Raw genomic sequence first — 25537 nt, 5'->3', positions numbered from 1 at the left:
AATTAAGCTGAAATTTTCAGGATATGTTCTTCATACATAAAGAATTCATTTGTCATAAGATTTTTTAAATTTCTTATTTTGGGGCGCTACAATGTGGTTTTATCTGCCAGAGTTTTTCATAAAAATATATATTCAAGTTTAAAAGTCAATATAATCTGAACTAGGGAGGCAAATTTAAAAACCCTATGACAAATGAATTTTATACATATGTAGAACTACCATACCAAATTTGGAGTTTTGATTTATTGTCATTTTTGAGAAATTGTGTTTTGAAGTTTTCGTTTTTTTCACACTTTTTAATAAAATTTCGAGGTAAACGAGGAACTTTTTTATATATTTTTTTGATTTTATGTTTAGTTTCATTATTATTGTTAACAACTGCTTAGTTTTGTTGTAAATATAACTTTGATGCTTGAAAAAAGTTTTTCATAGGCCTACCACCTTAAAGCCGAATTGTTTGTTATTTAGTAAGATATTTTGTTGAGATGTTTGTATATTTTATTAAACGTTATTCTTTCTAAAATTTTTGAAAATACCGAAAGAACAGAGATGGGACGATAGTTGCTAATATTTGATCTGTCACCCTCTTTAAAGATAGATTTTAATATACAGAAACAGTCTATAATTACATTTTCATTAATTTAATCTGCTCCTGTTGCTTTGCTTCTTTTCAAAGAATTCAAAGCTACTTCGAATTCCTCAAAAGATAATTCTGAGGTTAACTCATCAGAACAAATGCAGTTATCCATAGGTACGAGGATATCATTAAAGAAAGCCTTCGTATTAATAATCTTATTTGAAAGGAACGACCTATCCCAATAAAAAGTTTATTAAATTTAAAGGATATGGCTGTTGGGTCATATAAACTTATGTCATCAACTTTAATCATCTGCGGCAAAAAACCTAAGCATGATTTTTGTTTTCCAGTAATTTCTTTCATAAATTGGCATGTGCGTTTCAAGACGTTTTTACATTTATTAATTAGTTCTGAGTAGTAATTTTTTTTAAGGCTTTGACGTATTTTTTTCAAATAAATTTCTGTAGTTTTTATATATTTTTTTCGCTAACACGTGTTTTTGTTTTTAGATATTTTATATGTAACTTTTGTTTAATATTTGACGATTTTCTTAATCCCTTCGTAATCCGGAGACGTTTTGAGATTTTGTTTATTTTTATTATTTTTTCAACAATTGGAAAATTAGCGTCGTAAACAGAAAACAATGTTTTATAAAAAGTTTTGTGGATGTCATTTGCATTGTCATTAAAATCAGTAAGATTTTAAAGGAGAAAAAGTAGCTAGTCTTAAGTAGTTAATCTTTAAATTTTGTATAAAAGTTCGTTTTCTTTCAACTGTTTGGATGTTAATATTTTTTTCTAAATTTGAGTTTATAAATCAGGAATACAGTCGTCCCCCGGTTAACGAACTTAATTCGGAGTACGAACTAGTTCGTTATCCGAAAAGTTCGTTAACCGAAACGCGTTTTCCCATAGGCCGCCATTAAAAAATTTTTAATTGGTGGATTTTGCCGAAATAATGGGGGAAAAAATTCAAAAAATTGTCCAACTTGATAAATAAAATAGGCAAAGGTGAAATGATTGAAACCTGAGATTTATGCACTTTTAAAAATTGAAAAAAATTGAAATTGTGCATGAAAATTGCTTGTCAAAGTTTTAGAAAAAACTAAAAATTGAACATGAACATTGCTTATCAAAAAATGAAAATTCAACAAGAAAATTGCTTGTCAAATTTTTACCAAAAAATTGAGAATTGAACTTGAAAAATGCTTGTCAAAATTTTACGAAAAAATTGAAAATTGAACATGAAAAATCCTTGTCAAATTTTTTACCAAAAAATTTAAAATTGAACTTGAAAGAAAATTCAACAAGAAAATTGCTTGTCAAATTTTTACCAAAAAATTGAGAATTGAACTTGAAAAATGCTTGTCAAAATTTTACGAAAAAATTAAAAATTGAACATGAAAAATCCTTGTCAAATTTTTTACCAAAAAATTGAAAATTGAACTTGAAAGAAAAATCAACAAGAAAATTTCTTGTCAAATTTTTACAAAAAAAAAATGAAAACTCAGTCGGAGTCATCCGCCAAGTCAATTGCAGCAGCCCTTTTCTGAGCAGTTCCAGATGGCCAAGCAGTGAAAAACTTGTCAATGGTCGTTTGTTTTTCCCTGGCTTTGAGCATGGCGCGGAAATGCTTGACCCCAACAGCTTCAACATGGTCAAAAGCTTGCTCCACCTCAAACTTCTTGGGATGGTGGGCCATTAAAAATTCTTGGACTTTGTCCCAGTGGATGAAAAGATTTTTGATGTCAGCTGACTTAATGGGTTCCTCCTCCTCAGCAGTCTCTCCAGTTGCTTCAGCTAGTTCAGCAGCCAACTCCCTCAGGTCCTCCACACTCAGGTCGTCAGTGTTCTCTTGAACAAGGGCAGTCAAATCGTTGGCATCCACTTCCATGTTGAGGTTCCTGGCAGTTGCCACAATGTCAGCAAAGATGGCGTCTTCGTCCTCATCTTCCTCTCCTGCTCCTGGTGCAGATTGGCAGGCAGCTGGATACAGGGGCCTCCAAGCAGTGTTTAGGGTTTTTTGAGTGACCTTCTTCCAGGCTTTGGTGATGAGAACGATGCACTCCTTGATGTTGAAGCTTTCCTTCCAAAACTTGGTGACAGACATTGAGTCAAGTTCCAGCTGGCACCTGTTAAACAGCAGGTTAAAGAGCAGATAAAAAATTTGTTTTGTTGTCAATTTAAAAAAATTCAACAGAAAAAAAAAATTCAAAATTCTCACCTTTCAAACAGCAGGTCAAAGAGCAGCTTTGTGTAGAGCTTCTTGAAGTTAGCAATGACCAGTTGATCCATGGGTTGGAGGATAGAGGTGGTGTTGGGAGGCAGGAACTCAATCTTAAAAGAGAAGAAAAAAATTGTTTAAAAAATTAAGAATTTCTTTTGTTTTCATTTTCAAAAAATTGAACAGAAACATTTTTTCAAAATTTAAAAAAAAAAAAAAAAAGGCAAACTCACTCTGATCCAACTGTTGCCTGGTAGCAGAGAGTCACCAGAAGGGTGACCAGGGGCATTATCCAAGAGCAGAAGGGCCTTCTCCTCAATGTTGTTCTCAGAAAAAAAAGCCTTGACCTCAGGAGCAAAGACTTCATTGAGCCAATCCTTGAAAACGACTCTGGTGACCCAGGCCTTCTTGTTGGACCTCCAAAAAACAGGCAGGGTGGACTTGTCAAAACTCTTCCCATATGCCCTTGGAGTCTCTGACTTGTAGACCAGCAGTGGCTTGATCTTGCAAAGGCCAGTGGCATTGCCACAGAGAAGAAGGGTCAGCCTGTCCTTCATGATCTTCTTTCCTGGCAGCTTGTTCTGTTCCTGGGTGATGTAGGAGCGGCTGGGCATTTTCTTCCAGAACAGACCAGTCTCATCAGCATTAAAGACTTGATTGGCAGTGTAGCCACCTTCATCCATGATTTCTTGAAAGGTCTCCTTGAACTTGTCAGCATCTGGCTGGTTGGCACTCCCAGCCTCTCCAGCCATCTTCACATTCTTGATGCCAGTCCTTTTCACAAAGCGGTGGAACCACCCATGGCTAGCTGTGTAAAAAAAGAACAAAAAATGGTTAAAATTTTGTAAATTTTCTTTGCGACGAATTAAAATTTTTAACATGTAAGTCTATGGGAAATGTCGATTCAGTTAACGAACCGCGGCGGGAACGAATCGAACGAATCCCCATAGACTCACGTGTTAAACTGCAACTCGGTTAACGAACCGCGGAAAAAAAAATTCGAAAAGGGGTTTTAGGGGTTAGAAAAAATTAACAAAAAAAATCACAAGACTAGGGGGTTTTAGGGGTAAAAAAATAGGGGTAAAATTAACAAATTCATCACTAGACTAACCTGCAAATCCTTCGGGTTTCTTTCCTTGGTTGCCTTCCTCCTCATCAGCCTCATCAAAAGGTTCAGGTTCAGAGTCTTCAGCTTCTTCTTCTCCAGGGTAATCCTTCATGAGTTCTTCAAAGATCTTCCTTGCTTTCATGCAAATGTGCTCACCAGACACAGGATCCCCTCTCATCTGCATGTCCTCAATCCAGAGGATCAGGAGCTGCTCCATTTCATCCATGACTGGGTGCCTTTGCTTTTTGCTGACAATTTTTGTGGATCCTTTTGTAGCAGTTTGAGCAGCAGCCAAGATTTTTTCCTTCGAGCTGATGATGGTGCCAATGGTTGATTTTTTCACACCAAACTCCTTAGCCAGGTCACTTTGCTTTTCACCTTTTTGCACTCTTTGAATGATTGTCTTTTTCTCTTCAAGAGTGAAAACTTTTCTGCTTTTTTTCGCAGGGTTCGACATTTTGAAAAATCGCAAAATCGAAAAAATCGCAAGTGGGAAAAAAACCTAGAAAAAAGCACAAAAATGCATGAAAAATATTAGTGAAACAAGAAAAGAAAAAAATGAAACAACAAAAGCACACCCAGCACAACCATTCACCTCCCAGGCTTCCATGACAATTACAAAACTGAGGGGGAAATGCTGGACGGCGCGCCCGACCTTCACGCGCGTGTGCACGCCATTTGGCGGTCCCGGTTCGTTAACCGGAGGAGGATTTTGGGCAAACTTTCGGTTCGTTAACCGAAAGTTCGCTAACAGGGGGGTTCGTTAACCGGGGGACGACTGTATAACAAATTTAGTGCACACATTTCTTAAATTTTATTCGATTAATTTGTTAATCAAATCTTCGTTTTAATTTTTGTTTCATTATAAAATAAAATTCAGGCGATTATATTTTCTTTAACTAACTGGTGTATCATCTAGAGCCCTTGCTAAAACTATTCTTTAAAGTATTTATACAGAATTTCAAAAAGCTGTGATGACTTCGTATTGAATTTTCCCAGATTTGACGTGTTTAAAACAAACAAACGAAGAAACTGGTTTTATTTTGCGTTTGAACAAAACAGGCGATTGGAGACAAACCGGCGATTGGAGACAAAATTTGCAAATCCAAGTTCTCCCAAGAGCCAACCCTCTACTGGTGGAATTAATTAACATATTCTTCTTCTGATAATTCAACTCTATGATCCAGCTGTTGTTTTATTAAATTAATAAAAAATAGATAAAAACAATTTCACATTTTATTTATTAATGTCATTTTCTCACTTTTTTTTTAGATTCCACGCAATTATGACCGGAGATTTCTAGTTTATTTTGTAACAAAAGTGAAAAAAAAATGTATATAAAACTTTGATTCTTTAACAATAATTTAGACTTGAAAATAAACCTTTATCAAAAAGACATTTAAAAAAAATTGTGGAAAACACTAGCTAATGAAAAAATTTCCAGATGGCGAACATATGTTTCTTGCTGGTCGTCGCCATTTGGCTCTTTCTGAGGCTATTGCTCCCGTATTTATTATCGGAGGTCATTTATTCTATGATAATCGTAAAAACCAACTCTCGATCTATAGGCTAAGGCTAATAGATTTATAATTTATAAAATAAGAGCGAGAAATAAATATTTATATCGGACTAAGTTCAAAAAAGTGGCGAACACTGGGTGTTTTACCCTAACCAAATTTTACAAGTCACTGTAAGAAAATCCTAACTTATTATTATTAAAATCCGCGTTATGGGTGTGTAAAACTACCAACACCTTCTAAGTCAAGGGAATTACACAGGCAGTTTTTTTTATTTTAAAGATTAGTGTAAAATACCTAACTTTATTATCCTACAGCTAAAGTACAACTAAGTTAGACAAATGGAAGGATTTTGAAACAATTTAAGTGTCGTAGAGATACTGTAAAACATCGACTTCAACTTGCTTCCCTACAGCAATTGCTAATTCCAAAGGTACAATGCACTTGTATTTTGGGACATCAATCTGATCATCAGAAGAACATTTCACTAACAGTTTTAAAGTCACTAACGTAGAAATTTGCGATAATATATTAGCAGACGGACTCACAGCTTCTCCAGCAATACTATAAAAAATAGCCATTAAACGATCTAACTGAAATGGCTTGGGACCTAAATAATTAAACATTAAAATTTAAAAATTATAGAACAATTATAAAACCATTGAAATCAATAAAACTCTTGTAAACAACAGGAATGTATGTAGTATAAAGATAAGTAATGTAAAAACTAAAAAATTTTGAATTTAATTTCAACTCCAACACTCATAAGATTACCTAAAAAATTTTTATCTGAATTTTTGATTGATTTCACGGATCTTTTTGCTCGAGAACTCATCTTTCCAACGCATCTCTTTGCAAAAAATCTTCTGTCAGAGTTGGCTGGGTTATAGGAAGCAAAAAAAGCAGCAAGAAGAAGATGCTTAGAGTAGTATGGTAACTCCACTTGGGCTTTCATTGTTCTATCTATGACAACAATTTTAAAATTGAGTAAACTACATATCACATATAAAAAATATAAATATACAATAAATAATTAAATATCTAAAAGCTTTAACTAAAGTGTGAAACTAATTAAATATAAAACCATAATTGCTCTTCTCTTGCATTGTTTCCCATTGAACACTAGAAACCTCACGCAAATAAACTGTTTGTAATGCTTTCTTTAAGTGAGGCATGATTTTTGCCCAAAGCCTTCTATAATCATTTTTATCTATTTCCCCTTCTACTATCGGTTCACAGTATTTAGAAAAGTTGACAGTTGCCTAAAATCGATGCTTGTTACGATCATATATATATATATATATATATATATATATATATATATATATATATATATATATATATATATATATATATATATATATATATATAAAATAAAAATTTAATGCGAAAATAATTAAACAAAAATATTATTTAAAAAATTTATATAAAAATACTTTTATAATATTAAATTTGTTATAAATAATATAATTTTTTTAATTAATTTTGAGTATTAAAACTGACCAATCAGGCATTATACTAACATTTATTTTTTAATATGTAAATTTATTATATGTAAACTTATATGTATGTATGTTATAATTTATAAATAAGTAATACTCAATAACTATGTTAAACAAAAACCTTATTCAAAAAAAAAAAAAAATACCAGATGACGAAGTTCAGTTAAGTTATTAGTTATATGGAAAAATACATCAACAATTGCAGTAACATATCCTTTATAAAAGTCTGTTGAAAAATCATCTGGACAATCATATGTCATTATGTCTTTTAATTGATCCTTGGTATAGTTTTTAAAATGGATTTTTATTGGTTCATAAAAGCCGCTTGATGTAACAAACTTTTCATAAATTAGTTCACTTATAAATAAAACAGAAATGTCTAACTTTGTAAGCTCACCAAGTCTTAAAAAAGATGGTAATAGATTGCAATCCATTTTTCGAAGCCGTTCAGCTTTATCAAGTATAATGCAAAATGGCTGCCCTAATAATGCAAAGGTACACTGAGCTAAATAACGACAAAAGTCCATCATGGTTTGGCATGGTTTTTCAGAAGAATGACCAGCATCTGACAGAATCTTTTGATAAATAAGCTTAGAGCTAAAACATTCTGTACAACTAACACTTGAATATTGAAGCTAAAAATGTTAATACAAAATATATTGAAAATGTAAAAAAATTCTCTATAAATGTGAAAACTATAATTTATAAAAAATAGCATATATAAAAAATGTAAATATAACATATGCCAAAAATCTTAAATTATTAAGACTATTTTTTGCTTAAAATGTTTACTAAGCAGTTGAAAATATATTTAAAAAATAATAAAGCATACAAATAAAAATAGCCACAAATAAATTGACTTAACTTAAAAAGAACTTTTAATCAAAAATTAATTAATAAAAAGAAACTTTAAACATAAACAAATTTTAATACATTATTCAAAAAACAAAAAACAAACTTATTTATCAAGAATGTTGGAAAGTATGCGATTTCTTATCAAGTCCTGGATCACCATCTGGAACTATTTCTAAACTATCTAAAATCAGTAAGGAATCTTTATCAATCGATGACAATTTGAAAAAAAGGGATTTTCAAATAAATTCCTGGATTGGCCTAATTTAGCTTTTAAAAAGATAATTCAAAATTATTTTACATTGACTTACTAAAATTAATTAATTTTACCTAACAAAAAGAACAAAAAATCCATTTTAACTTATATGCTAGGTGACACATTTCTTGCTCTTTTTATAAATAAATCAATCTTATAAATAAACCAAAACCGAATTTTTGTAAAAAATATTTTTTCTACAGCAATATTCATGCATTCCATTATTCTTTTTTCTATTCATTATGTTTCTAAATTTTCTATTCATTCTGTTTCTTTATTTCTAAAGTTTCTTCTACACACGCTGAACATTATTAACTTAACTAAACAACAATTTAAAAAAATAAAAATAAATCAACTTTTCATCATGTTCTATAAAAAAATTTTTTTTTTTTTTGAGCTTATATAAGCAGCTCAAAAAAAAAAAGCTGCTTATATAAGCTTATTCTACGCTGATAGAATCTTAATGATTGCTAAGTTTATTTTAACTCTATATCAGCAACTATACAACAAAAAGCAGAAAAAGGAATCATCTATTTGATTGATAGATAATAGGAAACAAAGAAGTTTTTTTTAGCCAGCTAGAGATAAATAAATTACGATTTTTTTTTTTTAAAATATGCTTAAAGTATACTGCATATTTTCAAAATAGTTTTTAGTGGTTTTTTGAAATTAAAACTTTTTAATGTTTTTACTTGTTTTTATTAACTGAAAGACTAAACTTTAATTATATAATTAAATTAATTTTATTACATTAAAACTAATAACGTCTGCTGATAGCACTTAAACAAACTGAGTTCTACAAATTCAAAATGTTTTTGATTATATTTATATCTAACATTGAAACCTATCTAAAAATTAAAAATTTCTTATCTAATATTTGACGCTATTAAACAAGATCATGGTAACAGCTCAGATAAGGGATGATCTCTCGTTCCACCTATCAAAATTCAATATAAAATAATTTGTCAATCTGTCAAAGAGTTTAGAGTTTTCTTTAGAATTCTTTTTAGAATAATTGGAATTTCTTTTTTTCCATATCCTTCATATCAGCTGGCAAAAAGTTATGTCATTTAATAAAGAAAATATTGTACAAAAATACGTTTCAAAGTAATGAATAACAAATAAAAATTATCATTTTGCAATAAAAGATACACATTGCACCAAAAAAGTTTTTATCTAACATTCACTTTCACCTCATCATGTTAATAATCAGTATCAAGTAAGATACTTTTCTATATAAATCAGAATTAGCTAGATTTATTAATCATCCAACAATCAACTATGATGAAGAAAGTATTTTAGTGTGCAGATGTAACTGTGCAGGAAACTTGGTTTTGAAAACTTGGTGAAAATAATCAAGAAAAAAGTGCTCAAAAAGAATTACTAGGTCATAGGCATGTCAAGGAATGGCTCATATTTAAAATAACAAACTAACTTTATACTCTGCCACATTCTCCAGTATTAAATCCCATCGATTACCAGCAGAATAAATTGGGAAGAAAAATCTAGCCCTGCGATATGAGGAAACATCAATGACTACAATTAGTAATTACAAAAGAGAATTGTGGAAGCTCATTTACTCCAGAAATTCCTATTTGTTTGTACTAAAAAATTTTTTATAGCCCAAACAAATTAGTTTGTACTACAAAAAAGTTTGTACTATATAAAACAGATATTAAAAGGTAATAGAAGCTTCTGGTAAGCACATATGTTATTTGAACATTAGGAAGTTGAGTTTCAATAGATTAACAGTTGAGTTTTAATAGATAAACAGTTTTTATTTTATTTTTGTTAAGTGTGCAAAAAATTATTGGAATAATTATGTTTCAGAATTTATGTACTGTCCCATCAAATAAAATGCTTAGTTTAGGGAAAACTTAAGTTAATAGCACTATTGCTTATTTAGATATTAAAATAAGCATTGACATTGACTTATTCACATTTAAGATAAAATCTTTTTAACTAAAATACTTGGTAAGATTCTCTAAGTCAAAGTTTATTCAGTGTTTTATTGTAGTTTTCTCTTTCTACATAAACTTACTAAGTGTATGTGCTACATCTAAGTAACTTAGATGTTGTCTGCAAAAGATTAATGCCTACAAAAACTGTTGCGCTAATAATTTCATGAAATTAATCTTAATTATGAAGATTAGAGATCTTAGGACACTACGTTGTGGAACTCCAACACCACATAGAAGCTCATTTAACATATTTTCTTCTATCTTGAATATTTGCATTCTATCATTTAGGTAGTTAGATATCCACTCAAGTACTTTATTTCCCACATATTTTTTCTTGGTTTTTTTAACTAAAAATTTTGTATTAATTGTTTCAAAAGCTTTCTTTAGGTCTAACATTATTTTAAAATTAACACAAGTTTGTTATTGTTGATCTAAGATATAAATTTTCAGTTAGGTATTACTTAATATAATACTCTACATCGTTTACCATCTAAAAATTCAACAAGTTATCTAAAAGCTTTACAGTCTCCTAGTTCACAGTAATATTTCATTAAAATAAAATCTTAATAAATAGTAATAATAGGTAATTACCCCTAAATTTTGTATAACTTTTTTGGTAACTAATGTTTTTCCTGTAGCAGAATTTCCATATATAAAGATTGATTGTGGTAAAATGCTGTCACCTAATAAAACTTTTAACAAAGAAAATTCTTTATCCCTGAATAAACACAAGCTTTCATTAATACCATTCATGTCAAATCTAAGGAAAAACAGTACTTATTTTTTTCCCTATCACAAATTATCCAAGACTGTCAGATGCGCGAAAAATCATTCCGGATTCCAAACAAAATACATTATTCAAAATATCCCCGTCTAGAGTAACTTTATTTGCTGTGGCTGTTGTTAAGACAGCGGTCCCAATGTCAAATGTTTTTCTAACTTTTTTTTTATTATTGTTGTTATTTATTTCGTCATTTATGAAAACTATACAACGTTCTACACACAGAGGCTGCCTTTGAACTTTGGAGGCCCTGGGCAAGATTAAAAAGTGAGGCCCCCCTAAAATAAAAATTTTTTTAAAAATAATTTTCATTAAATTATTATATAGTCATGACTTCATTGCATTTTGACTTTACGAGCTTTAATATTAGCAAATGTTTCAACTAACGTACTAATATCTATGTTCTTTAACTCGTCAATTTCAATTGATATCTCAGCTAAGCCTGTAAGTCTGCACTGTGACATATTTGACCTTAAGTAGGTTTTAATTAATTTAAGTTTTGAGAAACTTCTTTCTGCGGAAGCAACAGTGAGTAACAATGTCAATAAAATTCGCAATGCTATGACTAAATTTGGCAAAGATTGTTCGTAGTGTTTTTCTAAAATAAAATTAATCAGTGCCTTAGGAATCAATTTTCCTGGAACCATACTGGATATTGCTTTGATTTCATCAAATAATTGATTTAAAATCACATCTGAGTGTCCATCTTCAGTTAAGGCAACCTCTAAATCCTTGCTATGTTTCTTAAGTGCTTCAGTATTTTGGGTGACTTCTGGAATTTTATTATAAGAATCCAAAAAGCTCAGAAAGTTCTTTCAGTTGATTAAATCGACTAAAGATGATAGCACTTGATCTACCAGTACATTGAAAACTTCCACCACATACTGTGTTTCTGGATTTAAAATTGGTTCATCTGCAGATTAATAGGAAAAAAGAGTTTTTTCTTTCGGGGACAAAGTGTGTTTTCAGCTTCAAACTGAGGACTTCTTCTAACTCTTTTGCAATTTCCATAGCAAAAAGTTTGGCATCCTTAATTCCTTTATCACGAAAGTCATTAAAATACTTGAGTAGTTGGTCAATTTCAGTTTGTGCAGTTGATAGATCATAGTCTGGAGACTGCATTTTTCTGCTGATCAAATTTACTTGAAACAATATGTTATACCATACACTCAAGCTTACCATGAATGTAAATTTGGACATTTGCTTGGCAAGATTATTTGCCTGAAATTTGGTAGATGTATCATACTTTGAACTGTCAGCAATTTCAACTAGAGCATTATAAACTTTGGAATATTCATATTTTAATGTCTTTAAGCTTTCCACTCGAGACTCCCATCGAGTATCAGACAGTGGCTTCAAAGTCAAAGTTTGCACTGATTTCATTAAAATGGCCCATCTGATATTAGAACCTGAAAAAAAGTTATAAACTTCTTGTACCAAACCAAAAAATGACACTGCTTTTGAAGAAGATTTTGCAGCATTACATACCATCAAATTCAAACTGTGGGCACTACATGGCACAAAAAACGCTCTAGGGTAATATCTCTTATTCTTTTTTGCACTCCAGAATGAATCCCTTTCATGTTTGCTTCATTATCATATGATTGACCTCGACAATTTTATATATCTGGACCTGCTTCTGTCAAATGTTTCAGGAAAGTTGTCTTATTTACATCAAGAAATCCAATAAAATGCTCTTCAACTGCAAATAACTTGCAGTACTAAAATCTAAGAACTAGGGTTAATTGTTCTTGGTGAGTTACGTCTGTAGTGCAATCCATAATTATTGAATAATATTTTGCATTCTGACAATTTAAAATTATAGATTTCTTTATCTCTGAACCCAAAAGTTGAATAATTTGGTTTTGAATGTTTTTGCCAAGATAGTGATCACTTACTTTGTGTGATGTAATTTTTCATAGATTCTCTTGAAGTATTGGATCAAATTCTGAAATCATTTCAATCAAGCTCAAAAAAATTTCCATTGCCTTTAGAAAGTAATTTATCATTGTGTCCTTGGAATGCTAAATTGTGAGAGGCAAGAAATTTTATAAAATTATTTTCTTCAAAATGTTTTGCCAATACTCCACTTCTAATTTGATTTTTTTTAAGTTGCATTTATTGACAGTCTCATTTTTTTTCATTCTTGCAGCCAAATCCATTCAATTTATAAATCATTCCTTTTGGTTTAGGGACTTCTCATGGTCTTTGAGATCTGATGTTATATGTTTCCAATCAGAATATCCAGTTTTCAGTTAATTTTGTTTTAGTTAATTTTGTGCTCTTTTTTCCGATAGAAAATATTTTGCAAGGAAAACAAAATATGCTGTTTGAATGCTTGGAATAAACTAACCATTTTATTTCATAGGTTTCCCCATTTAGAAAATGCCCTTTATAATACATCACAGAGAATTTTTGTCCATGGTTATCTTTTGGAAAATCTTCCTCCTTCAGTTTTATAGGACCTTGATGAGCCAGAATTTCTCTAAATGAATTCATTAAGATTTTGGGCCAAAGAGCAGGATCCTAAATTCTGAAATGCAATAATTAAGGAAATTAGAATTAGATCTTTCATAAGGGAAGAAAGATTTATACAGTAGAGTCTCGATTATCCGACTAATACGGGACCAAGGGGTGTCGGATAAGAGAAAAAATTGTCGGATAACAAGGATATAGAGAATGAAAAAAAAACAATTATATGCATTAGTAGGTTACAGTTCTTAATGTGATTTTGCGTATTTATATTATTTAAATAACGCAAAACAAGGCAAAAATATGCAAAATATCAATAGGAACTATGAAAAGGAAAGATAAATTAACAAATAATAAAAAAAAAAGGCAAAAAAAAAATTCTTATTGGATAACCGAGTGACGGATAACAGGGACTGTACTGTTTTCATACAAAAATAGTTTCCTACTTACTGTGATGTTGATGGAAACGTAATATTTTCTTCAACAAGATTATTTTCTGGAACATAGAGGGCCTGTTGATCATAATTTTCGGTTTGAGGGCCATAAATCCCATTATCATCTTCTTCAAGCTGAATTGGACCTGGATCGACTTCTCCATGATGATGAGGTAGGGTATTTGGATCATCTTCAAGCTGTATTGGACCTGGATCCTCTTCTCCATGATGATAAGGTAGGGTATCTGGATCATCTTTAAACACAGGAAGATTGTCAAGATTATCTTGAGGTTGTGTTGAACTTATGGCTCTGCGGTGGAAAACTTTTGACCTCTTCTGTTTTGTTATTATTCAAATTTAGCATTGCGTAATTTATGGACGATTCCAAAGGAATAATGTAGCAAATGAATTTAATGAATAGTGTCGAAAACAAAAAAAGGAATAGTGTTGCAAATGAATTTAATAAATAGTGTCAAAAAATAGAAAAAAGGAATAATATCGTAAATGAGTTTAATGAATAGTAACAAAAATAAAAAATTAATAATAGTTATAAATAATAAAAGTGTGTTTAGATAACATGTATGATGTCACACTGAAACAGCCTGCTGCCAGGGGCTTCAGTACATACACCAACTATCTTAAAGCCTGCTTCCGCAAAGGAGTGCCGCTACATTGACTGAGAGTTTGGGATCTGGTAGTAGTTTTTTCTTTTTTTTATAAAAGACGTATGCCATAAAGATAAATAAAACGAGCAAGCAATTGCTGAAATTAACTATTTGCGACACAACTCCATTTAAACTATTTTCGACACCATTCCTTTTTTTTTTCGACACTATTTATTAAATTCATTTGCGACACTATTCCCAATTTTTTTGTGACATTAGGCCTTTTTAATACCTTCGACACTATTCTAAAGTTCAGTTTTTGACACTATTCCTGTCACCAATTTCTCATTATATAAATGTACTAGTACTCATAAAACGAGTTAATAGACATAATTAAAACAAGATACGATAAATTACAGCAATTAAATAAATAGATCAATTTTTTCAATTAAATAAATAGAACTTAAAAATACAAACATTTTTTTTTTTCTATTAATTCAAGTAAATTCTGCTTAACTATAAATTTAAAACAGTTTTAAACTATGAAAACTTACTTGCTCTTTGTAAGGCTAATTTGAGCTCGGCTGTCTCATCTTTTGATCTAATTGTTGATGGTTATCTTTCTTTAATTTGTAAAGACTCCAATAGTAACATGCTTGGCATAGGCATTTACAATCGTAAGAACTCACTCATTTGTCGGGAAACAAAGTTTAAATCCACCAACTATTATTTTGTGTGGTTTTGTTTAGCACCAATTCACTCTATTGCCTTTCTCTTTGTTCTATATATTGCTCTCCTTCATCTCAAAACTCACTCTTTTTGATGTTATTTCTGATCAAACTGATTAAGCCCTCTCTATTTATCAATCAGCCAATGTAGTTGTTGTAGGTGACTTTAATGCTCATCACACTGAATGACTTGGATCTAGTGTCAGCGACTCTGCAGGCGTTTAGGCCCACAACTTTTGACTTTTTCAATCCCTAACTCAAATAGTCAACTTTCCAACTCGCATTCTAGAAAACACGCATCATTAAACTTCTTGACTCAACTTATGTGTTGTTTCTGATCTTAGTCAGTGCTCAGTCTCTCCACATTTACCCTTAGGTGTTTCTGATCACGGTTTGATCTCTCTAAAACTATTATCTCATTCTTCTTCGTAATCAGAATCCCCTACCATCATACCTCTTACAACTACCTTAAAGCTGACTGGGACTCATTCCGTGATTTTCTTCGTTGTGGCCCTTAAGTAGAAATTTTTCGTCTTCCTGCTGAAAAATGTGCTTCCTACATAATTTCTTGGATTCAAAATCTTTTATTATCTCTCTCCATGTCAACCCTCACTCTTCTCCATGATTTTCCTTACGTTGTGCTGTCGCAGTTTCCAACCAAAACCATTACTTCCATATCTATCAGCAAAAGAATTTTCCAAAAAACAGACGTCTGTTTACTATTGCTAGAAAAATTGTAAAAAAGGTTTGTCTAACGCCAAACTCCGCTATTCTCAGGTCATAAAATCTTGTTTTTCATCTCAAAAATTAGATTCTTGTGACTTTTGGAGAATCTTTAACAGTATCAATGATAAGGGCAAACCTGTTATTCCACCTCGCTTGTATGGTTCAGATTTTGTCACCTCAATTAAAGACAAAGCTGAATTGTTTGCTAAGAACTTTTTATCAATATCACCTCTCGATTCTAATATTTGCGTTCTACCTGATATAGCCGACAAACAGGTTGATCCATTCTTGACATTCGTATCACTCCAGCTTCTGTATCTAAAGTAATTTTCTGCTTAGATTTTTCTACAGCTTGTGGTCCGTACAACATACCTGTTATAGTCTTTCAGAAGTTTTTTCCGGAGCTGTCGTCTATACTTTTTAAACTATTTAACAAGTGCTTATCAGAGTCTTATTCTGCTGGAAAGCAGCATCTGTTATCCCTATTTTGAAAAATTTTGGAGAGCGATCTGACTCGTCTAACTACCGTTTCATTAGTTTTCTTTTAATCATAAGCAAGGTTTTTGAGTCTTTAATTAACAAACACTTAATCTCTCATCTTGAATCTAATAACTTACTTACTATCTGATCATTGATATAGATTTCGAACTTCTCGTTCTAAAGCTGATTTGCTAACAGTTATAACCGATAGGTTTTATTGCGCAATAGATTGAGGTGGAGGGGCTATCGCTCTTGACATTTCCAACTAGGGATGGCTCTTTTACTTACTTTTTTTTTTACTTACGTAAGTTAATTTTTATCAAAAAGTAAATTACATAAGTAATTTTGAACGTTTTATATAAATTTACATTTTCGTATAAGTAATCAATTTTTTTGAAACGACTTTTACTTTATAATGTAAGTTTTTTTACTTTCAAAAGTAAGTTTTTTTTTTTTTTTCTTTTAAAGATCTTCGCTTCCAACAAAGCTGCAAGCAGCCACTAATTAAAGTTATAAGGTACTGTAAGAGAAAAGATGAAGATTGTAGAGCAAGATAACCATTATAGTATTTGTAGAAAAGAGAAAGAGAAGCAACATTACGACGATGTGATTATGGTTACAGGTTGGCTGCAAGAGCAGGTCCAACTATGCTTACAATGCGTTTTTGCACCTTGTCTAAAAGAGAAAGGGCTTCATTAGAAGATCCGCCCCAGATATCGCAAAAGTATTCCATACAAGGCCGGATTTTATATTTATAGAGATAGAGAATAGCATCCAGAGTAAGAAAGTGGCGAGCTCGATAAAGAGATGCAACCTTAGCAGATGCTAATTTTGCAACGGATTTGAAATATGGTTTCCAAGAAAGATTGGAAGTAAGAGTTAATCCTAGAAGATGAAGAGTAGGTGACTCATCGAGTACATCACCGTTCATAAATATAGGAAGATCTAAATTATTGCGATAACGATTGGCTGAAAAAAATTGAGTTTTATCTGAATTAAAGTTCACCAGCCACTGTGAGCCCCATGCTGTAGCAGAAGTGAGATCCTTTTCAAGCTCAAATGCCCCCTCCAAGCAATCAGAGGGTGTTGGTTTCTTATCACGACAAGAATAAATGGTAGTATCATCAGCAAACAATGCCACCTTAGATGTGAGAATATCTGGAAGATCGTTAATGTAAATTAAAAAGAGTATAGAGCCAAGGATAGAACCTTGAGGAACCCCTGAAGTTACAGAATAAGAAGAAGAGTGTTGTCCATCTAGGACAACTTTTATGCTACGATTGGAAAGGAAGGATTCAATGATCTTAAAGATGTTGCCGGATACACCATAAGAAGAAAGCTTATGGAGAAGACAAGCATGCCAAACTTTATCAAACGCTTTTAAAATGTCAAGAGCGATGGCCTTAACCTCTCCACCTTCATCTAATGCACGACAAAACCTGTCAGTTATTACTGTTAGCAAACCAGCTGTAGAACGAGAAGATCGAAATCCGTATTAGATTCAAGATTAGAAATTAGGTGTTTGTTAATTAAAGATTCAAAAACCTTGCTTATGATAGGAAGAAGACTTACGGGACGGTAGTTAGACGAATCAGATCGCTCCCCAGAATTTTTGAAGATAGGGATAACAGATACGGCTTTCCAGCAGGCTGGAAAACAAGACTCTGATAAGCACTTGTTGAATAGTTTTGAGAGTATAGAGGACAGCTCCGGAGAACACTTCTGCAAGACAATAACAGGTATGTTGTCTGGGCCACAAGCTGTAGAAGAGTCTAAGCAGGAAATCACTTTAGATACAGATGCTGGAGTGATATGAATGTCAAGCAATGGATCAACCTGTTTGTTGGCAATACCAGGTAGAACGCAATTAGTGGAATCAAGAGATGATATTGATGAAAAGTTTTTAGCAAACAGTTCGGCTTTGTCTTTAGGTGAGGTGACAAAGTCTGAACCATACAAGAGAGGTGGAATTATAGATTTGTCCTTATTATTGATATTATTAAAGATTCTCCAGAAGTCACGAGAGCCTAATTTTTGAGATGAGATACGAGATTTCATGACCCGAGAATAGCGGGTTTTGGCGTTAGACAAAACCTTTTTACAGTTGTTTCTAGCAGTAATAAACAAACGTCTGTTTTCTGGAGAATTGTTTTGCTGATAAATATGGAAGTAACGGTTTCGATTGGCAATCACAGCAGCACAGTGTGAGGAAAACCATGGAGGAGAATGAGGCTTGACCTGGAATCGTCGAGAGGGAATAAAAGATTCCATGCCAGCCTGAATCCACGAAGTTATGTAAGAAGCACATTTGTCGACAGGAAGTTGAAAGATTTCTACCCAAGGGTCATCACGAAGAAAATCACGGAAAGAATCCCAGTCAGCTTTACTGTAGTTGTAAGAGGTTCGATAATAGGGGTATTCAGGTGATGAAGAAGAATGAGATATTAGTTTTAAAGAGATCAAACTGTGATCAGAAGCACCTAAGGGTGAATGTAAAGAAACTGAGCACTGACTAGGATCAGAAACAAGACATAAGTCGAGTAGAGAAGGTAAATGATTCGGGTTGTCTGGAAAGCGAGTTGGAAAGTTGACTATTTGAGTTAGGGATTGAGAAAAGCAAAAGTTGTGGGCTTTAATGCCTGCCGAATCACTGACACTAGAGCCAAGCCATTCAGAGTGGTGAGCATTAAAGTCACCAACAACAACTATATTAGCTGATGGATAAAGAGAGAGGGCTTGGTCAATATGATCAGAAATAACGTCAAAAAGTGTGCAGTCTTGAGATAAAGGAGAGCAATATAGAACAAAGAGAAAGACAATAGAGTGAAGTGGTGCTTAACGAAAGCACATAAAAGAATAGCCTGTGGATTCAAACCTAGTTTCACAACAAATGGGTGAGTTCTTACGAATGTAAATGCCCAGGCCAAGCATGTGACTATTGGAGTCTTTACGAATTAGAGGAAGATAACCATCAACACTAAGATCACAAGATGAGACAGCTGAACTCAAATTAGTCTCACAAAGAGCAAGTAGGTCTGGTGAACTTTGCAGGAGATAAGACTCAACGGAAGAAAAGTTACTTCGAAGACCACGAATATTAGTGAATGATAGGTTTAGAGAACTTGGTGATGATGATGGATTTTTGTGTTTTATAGTTTTTGGTACTTTATTCATTTTTAAATTAGATTGAAGAACTTGACTCAAAGCATAGATAGTACTCAGAACACCGTTAAATAGCCCAAGCAATTGCCTCATTACTACTAATAAACACTAAGCCGTAACAAAGGGCTCCAAATGTGGCCTCTGCAATGCACACCAAAAGTACAAACAGGGACACCATCCATGCGCAACATGGCACTGTTAATACTTTGATATTTTTCAGCTGTTGATGGAATCAGCGTCTCTGAGAGCTACCACAGAGTTCAGAAAACCTGACTACCAGCCGGCCTCAGAACCATAAAACTGAGTTTTAGAGCTGTACCCTCATAAGGAGATAATAGAATGAGTTGCCTAGTCATAAAAACAGTGACACAAACAAACCCATGCATTGAGTCAAGAAGATCCAGCATTCAACATCCTAAACTGGAAACAATGTATTAAAAATACATTTGCGCCAGCCTAATGGATGAAGAAGGAGTGCGAGGCTGGTCAACAGATAGAATCTGTTTTCCCCTTAAGTCTTTGCCTAGGAGGCCTTCTACAAGACAGTAGCTGGGTGCATTTAACATCAAGTTATGTAAAAGAAAATTACATTAAAAAGTAATTTACTTTTATATGGAAAAGTAAGTCACATGAAAAAGCTGTTTACTTTTACATTTAAAAGTTAATTATTTATGAAAATTACATTTTATATAAAAGTTCCTCAAACTGTAATTTAAATTTACGTATAAAAGTAAGTAATTAAAAAAAAATTAAATTAAAAAGTAACTTGCATATGTAAGTAAACTACATAAAAGTAATATGCTACCCAATGTAAATTAAATTTACAAATAAAATAATATTTTTTAAGTAGGAATTTTTTATATTAAAAGTAATAACAATTCTTTATTAAAAATAAATTATATAAAATAAAATTTAAATTACATCAGCTTACATTTTATATAATTTGTAAAGTAAATTAAAAGTAATTTATATAAAGTAAGTAAATAAATTTACTTATATTTTACAATAACTTTGACAGGATCTTGAACAAAAGTAATACAAAAAAATAAAACTTTGAGGCACTAACATTTAGTTTGCCGTAACATTTCATTTGCGCGGTTTTAGGTATTTTTTTCCTGCAAAGTTTGAAAATATCAATAATAGGTTTCCTCCCATGATTAAAACCCTCTCTAGTTCCGGTCCATGATAGTTTTAGCTATAATAAACATTCTCTGAAACAAACCGTCTCAAAAATGATCACTCTCCGGCCAACCATTCGAAAGGTCTGGAATTTAGACAAAGTTGAAACAAGGCAGTTAGCAGGCACATACACCCATGGGAGACTCAGAAAGAGCAGTTTGTTTAAAAGGATAATAATTGGCATAATAGTTAGTTCTTTTTAACAAGTTTTTTGCGTAAATGTGTATTTATGATTTAAAAACTAAGGAGAGAAAGTTTAAACCTGTACTGAATTTTGGGGGCTATAACACCATGCCCTGAAGATTAAGGAGTACCGAACTTTTGAAGTGGACGCTTTATTTTGTAAAGATTTTTGCCACTTTAATATGAAAAATGTCCACCTGCTCAAGAATATTCTTTGACTCTAAAAGTCTTGGTTTAAACAACTACGGTACTTTTGTATGGCCATAAAAAGTTTAGAGCTTTTGACGTAAATATCTTTACCTGCGTGTAGTATCAGTAGCCTAGATACCGTATAGCCATTATAAGCAAAACTTACGGTCCCACAAGCAACTGAACCTAGAGCCGCAAGGTTTAGGAGCCCTAAGATACATTATAAGAGTTTTTTTTTTTTTTTTTGTTCTTTATATATTATAAGAGTTTTTTGTCTTTTTTTTAGAAAAGTTATTGTTCCAGAGAAACGGAAATTAGGCACCTTGGCCACGTATGTCTACTGACCATAAATACTTTTCTACGCCACTGTGTAATATACGTATAACCCGAGCTGTAGATAAGCAATGATTTATTCGTAGATTAAGAAATAAGCTTATTCTGCGCATCCAGTGATTGGAGCTTGGAAAAAAAATTACCATAAAACATTTACCATGCCTACCCTAAAATGTGAGGGCAATTAATTAGTAACTTTAATTTTTAATTTTCTTACACTAAAAATAAGTCGACAGGTTTTAAAAATTAAAATTCAAAGGTTATGACAATATAAAGTTTACACCCAAACCGAATAAGTTGGTTGTTTCAAAATTTTTTTAAACATTCTAATGTGATATAAACAAAAACATGCTCAAGTTTGGCACTTTAGTATGTTTTATTTACCAAAAGTATATTTATTAACCAAAATCATTGGTTTTTCATAATTTTATACTTATAATAATATTTTATCTCAAAATTTTACTAACATATGCTAATATTGCCTGGGGAATTACAAATAAATCTAAATTAAGTTCTCTCTATACACACCAAAAACACGCATCAAGATTGATTTATAATAAAAAATAAATTCACTCATGTCAATCCTTTACTTAAAAACTTGAATGTTTTTAATATCTATCAAATTAACATCTGCCAAAATGTTTTATTTATGCTCAAATATAAGCTCGGACTTGTCCCAACTCATTTTACAAATGACTTTTTTCAAACCAACGCCAACAGATATATCACACGAGGAACCGGGAACTTTACACTGCCCATAAAATAAAACAAAATTTTCGAGATTTTCAATTGTATACCGTGGCCCCTATTTATACAACAAAATAATACCTGAAAATATAGAACTTACTAAATTGGATAATCTTATTGCCCTGAAAAAAAAACTAAAAGATCTCATAATTAACAAAATTATTTTATCGATATGCATTTAAATATAAATAAACAATTAATATAATAAAATGTAAAAAGAACAATTTAAGCTATAAAAATAAATAAAAAAGAAATAAAACATAAATTTAAAAATAAATAAATAAATAAAAACTGTTAGCAACTATACATAGTAAAATATTACTGAACAGTAGACCTCAAAAATTAATGTGTGTTATAGATTTACTCTCTAAATTTTTAGTTTATTTTGTATTTTGAAGGTTCTCGATAAAAAGACTTTTCTTAGTCTTCTGCGAGTTTCCTTACAACTACATAGTACTACTAATATATGTTAATATATATTTTCAATAAATAATATATATTTTCAACGACAACGACAAGCAAGTCCCTAGTAGCCCTGAGGTGCGACGGACTTGCGTATATTTTTTTAAATGCATGGGTTAATAGCCAGATAAATAACACATATAACCCCTCCCCCTCCTCAATGAGAGATCTCTTCGGGACGGCCCTGACAACAACCGCGCTGAATAAGAGAAGCGAAAAGCAGCAGCATCGCTACAAATATGCCCGGCTCCTTTACGGTAAATTTTTATCAGGACCACTAACCTATTTGCTCCCGACAAAAAACTAATACTAAAACAAATCAATCAAAAAAATAAGGGTACGGCCCCCCTTGCTCAGGAAACAAATTTAACCCACATGTTAATTGGGGCTATACAAATGCTGTCAAGATAAAGTAAAATTAAAGTAAAGTCTAAAAGATCAAGTAAAATCAAAAAAAAAAGAGATTTAAAAAAGTGGAGTTCTCCAGTTGGCTCTGAAAACAGTTTTAAGATGTACTTTTATTAAATTTACACAAATGCTAAAAGTTTCAGAGCTCTACTAGTCTGGAAGGTACTATGAAACGTTTGAAAAAAATACAAGTTTATTCTAAAGCCCTTTTTTAATTGAATAAAATTTTATTTTTCTAATCATCCTTGTGCGGGTTAGACACCAATGCCACAAAAAGGAGGTTATTAGGGTGCCCACAACCTATAGTAGAAGATTGAACAGCTTTCCTTACCATCTTTTTTCAAATAGATTATATATGATAAAACGCAACAAAAGATCTGATAACCACTCCTTTTATCATAAAAGTTATATGAGAACTTAAATGACTTATAATTTTTTGAAAACAGCTGCCGATGTCCTAGCGGACACCAAAAATTTTATATTGCGTCATATTACCATAACAAAATACTTTATTGAAAAGGCAAATACAAAAAAAAAACTAGAGAAAAAGCTGGCACTAACGAACAGTGACTTAGTCAAGGTTTACACATACATGAATTGCCCATAGCTTAGAAATTACGCCCCTTCCCCCCTGTTAAAGTTTCATTATGGCCACTAACCTATTTCTGCTCAACAAAAAAAAAGAAATAAAAATCAATTATTATTTAGCAGCCTCTATCAGCACTCATGCAGCGGGAAGGCCGTCTCTATACTACTGGTGTACCCGCATGTTGACTATATTTGCCCCTAATTATAATAGAACTACCCTTTATAATATACATGAAAAAAGATCTTTTCCCGATGCCCCACCACAAACACTGCCCACATACATCAGTGCATTACCTGAAGTATTATCTTGAAGCGCCCTCAAACAGGCAATTGATTTGAATACGCTACTTATCTCAAAATTTATGTTAAATCAACACGAAATGAAAAAAATTGTTCTTTGATAAAGTAAATAATTTAACTTACATTTTACTTACAAAGTAAAGTATAAAATTTCAAAGATGAAAATTACTTTTATTTGTAAATATAAATAATTTTTTTCAAGTTACTTTTGTGTAAGCTGTTTTCGCTAATTAGTTACTTTTACACGTAAAAGTAGTTTGTTGTTATGATCTAGTTTTATTTTAAATTGTAAAGTAAGTGTTATGTTTTTTAAATATTATATTTACGTAAGTTTACTTCATAAATAACTTTTTTTACATTTAAAAAGTAAATTAAATTTAAAAGTAAAATGTTTTACATAATTATAACCAAAATTACTTTTCAAAGTTGTTTTCTTTACACTACTTACCATTAAAAGTAAGTTACATTTACAAGTAAAAGTACAAATGCAAGTAACTTTTACTTGTCAAAGTAAATTATTTTTTCAAGTAACAGTTACTCATTTAAAAAACTTGAGTTTTACACGTTATATAATTTATGTAAAAAAAACGAATTACTTTTAAATGTAAGTAAATTACAGGCCCGTAGCAAACGGGGGGAAGGGGTTGGGGCCACCGGGGGCATTTGCGCTCCCTCCCCCTCCCCCCATAGTTTTTCAAATAAACAATTTTGAAGAAATTGACTGAAACCGTATATTAAATCCATTGCAAAATAAGCATCTGCTAAGGTTGATCTCTTTATCGTGCTCGACACTTTCTTACTCCGGATTCTATTCTTTATCTCTATAAATCTCAAATCCGTCCTTGTATGGAATACTGCTGCCATGTCAGGGGCAAATCTTCCAATGGTACCCTTTCTCTTTCAGATAAGGTGCAAAAACGCATTGTAAACATAGTTGGACCTGCTCCTACAGCCAACCTCCAACAATTATCACATTGTCGTAAATGTTGCTTCTCTTTCTATTTTCTATAAATGCTATAATGGGCATTGCTCTAAGGAGCTAGCGTCTCTTGTGTCATCTACTAAAATTCATTCTTGTGTTATTCATCATTCAATTAAGTCTCATCCTTTTTCTGTAACTGTTGCTAAGTGCTCCAAAAACTCTTATTCGTTTAGTTTTTTTCCGTAAACATCAATTCTTTGGAATTTGCTTCCTTCATCTTGCTTTCCTGATTCATATAATTTGCAATCTTTTAAGCCGTCGGTCAATCGTTATCTTGCTCTATAAACTTCATCTTTTTTCTTCCAGTAACTTCCATCTCTAATAGTGGTTGCTTGCAGTCTTGTTGAAAGCAAAGATGTTGAGAAAAAAAAAAAAAGGTAATTAACGGATTTCGGAAGTATTTCATTTTGATATTTAAACATAAATAACAAGTTTTGGATTAAATTTAACTCATAGTCATTAATAGCGTTAATTTTCCGGAGTAACGGCTTGGAGTGGGCGTATTTATGCACATTACATATAGTTCTACTGGCTTGTTTATATATATATATATATATATATATATATATATATATATATATATATATATATATATATATATATATATATATATATATATATATATATATATATATATATATATATATATATATATATATATATATATATATGTATATATGTATATATATATATATATATATATGTATATATATATATATAAATATAAATGCTGAAGGGCAAGTACTTGCTCAAGCAACATTACAATATGTTTATCCATATCT

The 25537-nt window shown here is 31.6% G+C and overlaps 2 protein-coding genes across 2 annotated transcripts; both read right to left on the bottom strand.

The window, feature by feature from the left end:
• Window positions 1–1876: 1876 nt before the first annotated feature.
• LOC136076827 (tigger transposable element-derived protein 1-like) lies at window positions 1877–5597 on the bottom strand. The gene is made up of 4 exons (XM_065790381.1): window positions 3912–5597; window positions 3034–3608; window positions 2801–2913; window positions 1877–2708 (listed from the first exon to the last, which is right to left on the bottom strand). Exons 1-4 carry the CDS (start codon window positions 4363–4365, stop codon window positions 2084–2086), a joined length of 1767 nt encoding a protein of 588 aa, XP_065646453.1. The 5' UTR covers window positions 4366–5597; the 3' UTR covers window positions 1877–2083.
• A 117-nt stretch (window positions 5598–5714) lies between these two features.
• Window positions 5715–10860, bottom strand: LOC100205524 (origin recognition complex subunit 5). The gene is made up of 5 exons (XM_065790382.1): window positions 10588–10860; window positions 7074–7562; window positions 6510–6687; window positions 6200–6388; window positions 5715–6035 (listed from the first exon to the last, which is right to left on the bottom strand). The coding sequence occupies exons 1-5, from the start codon at window positions 10747–10749 to the stop codon at window positions 5788–5790; spliced, it is 1266 nt and encodes a 421-aa protein (XP_065646454.1). The 5' UTR covers window positions 10750–10860; the 3' UTR covers window positions 5715–5787.
• Window positions 10861–25537: the final 14677 nt, after the last annotated feature.

The sequence above is a fragment of the Hydra vulgaris genome, chromosome 02, assembly GCF_038396675.1.
Source record: "Hydra vulgaris chromosome 02, alternate assembly HydraT2T_AEP".
In the NCBI taxonomy this organism is placed as follows: Eukaryota; Metazoa; Cnidaria; class Hydrozoa; order Anthoathecata; family Hydridae; genus Hydra; species Hydra vulgaris.
The sequence above is the reverse complement of the archived record's forward strand: the minus strand, read 5'-3'. Positions and strand labels throughout refer to the sequence as shown.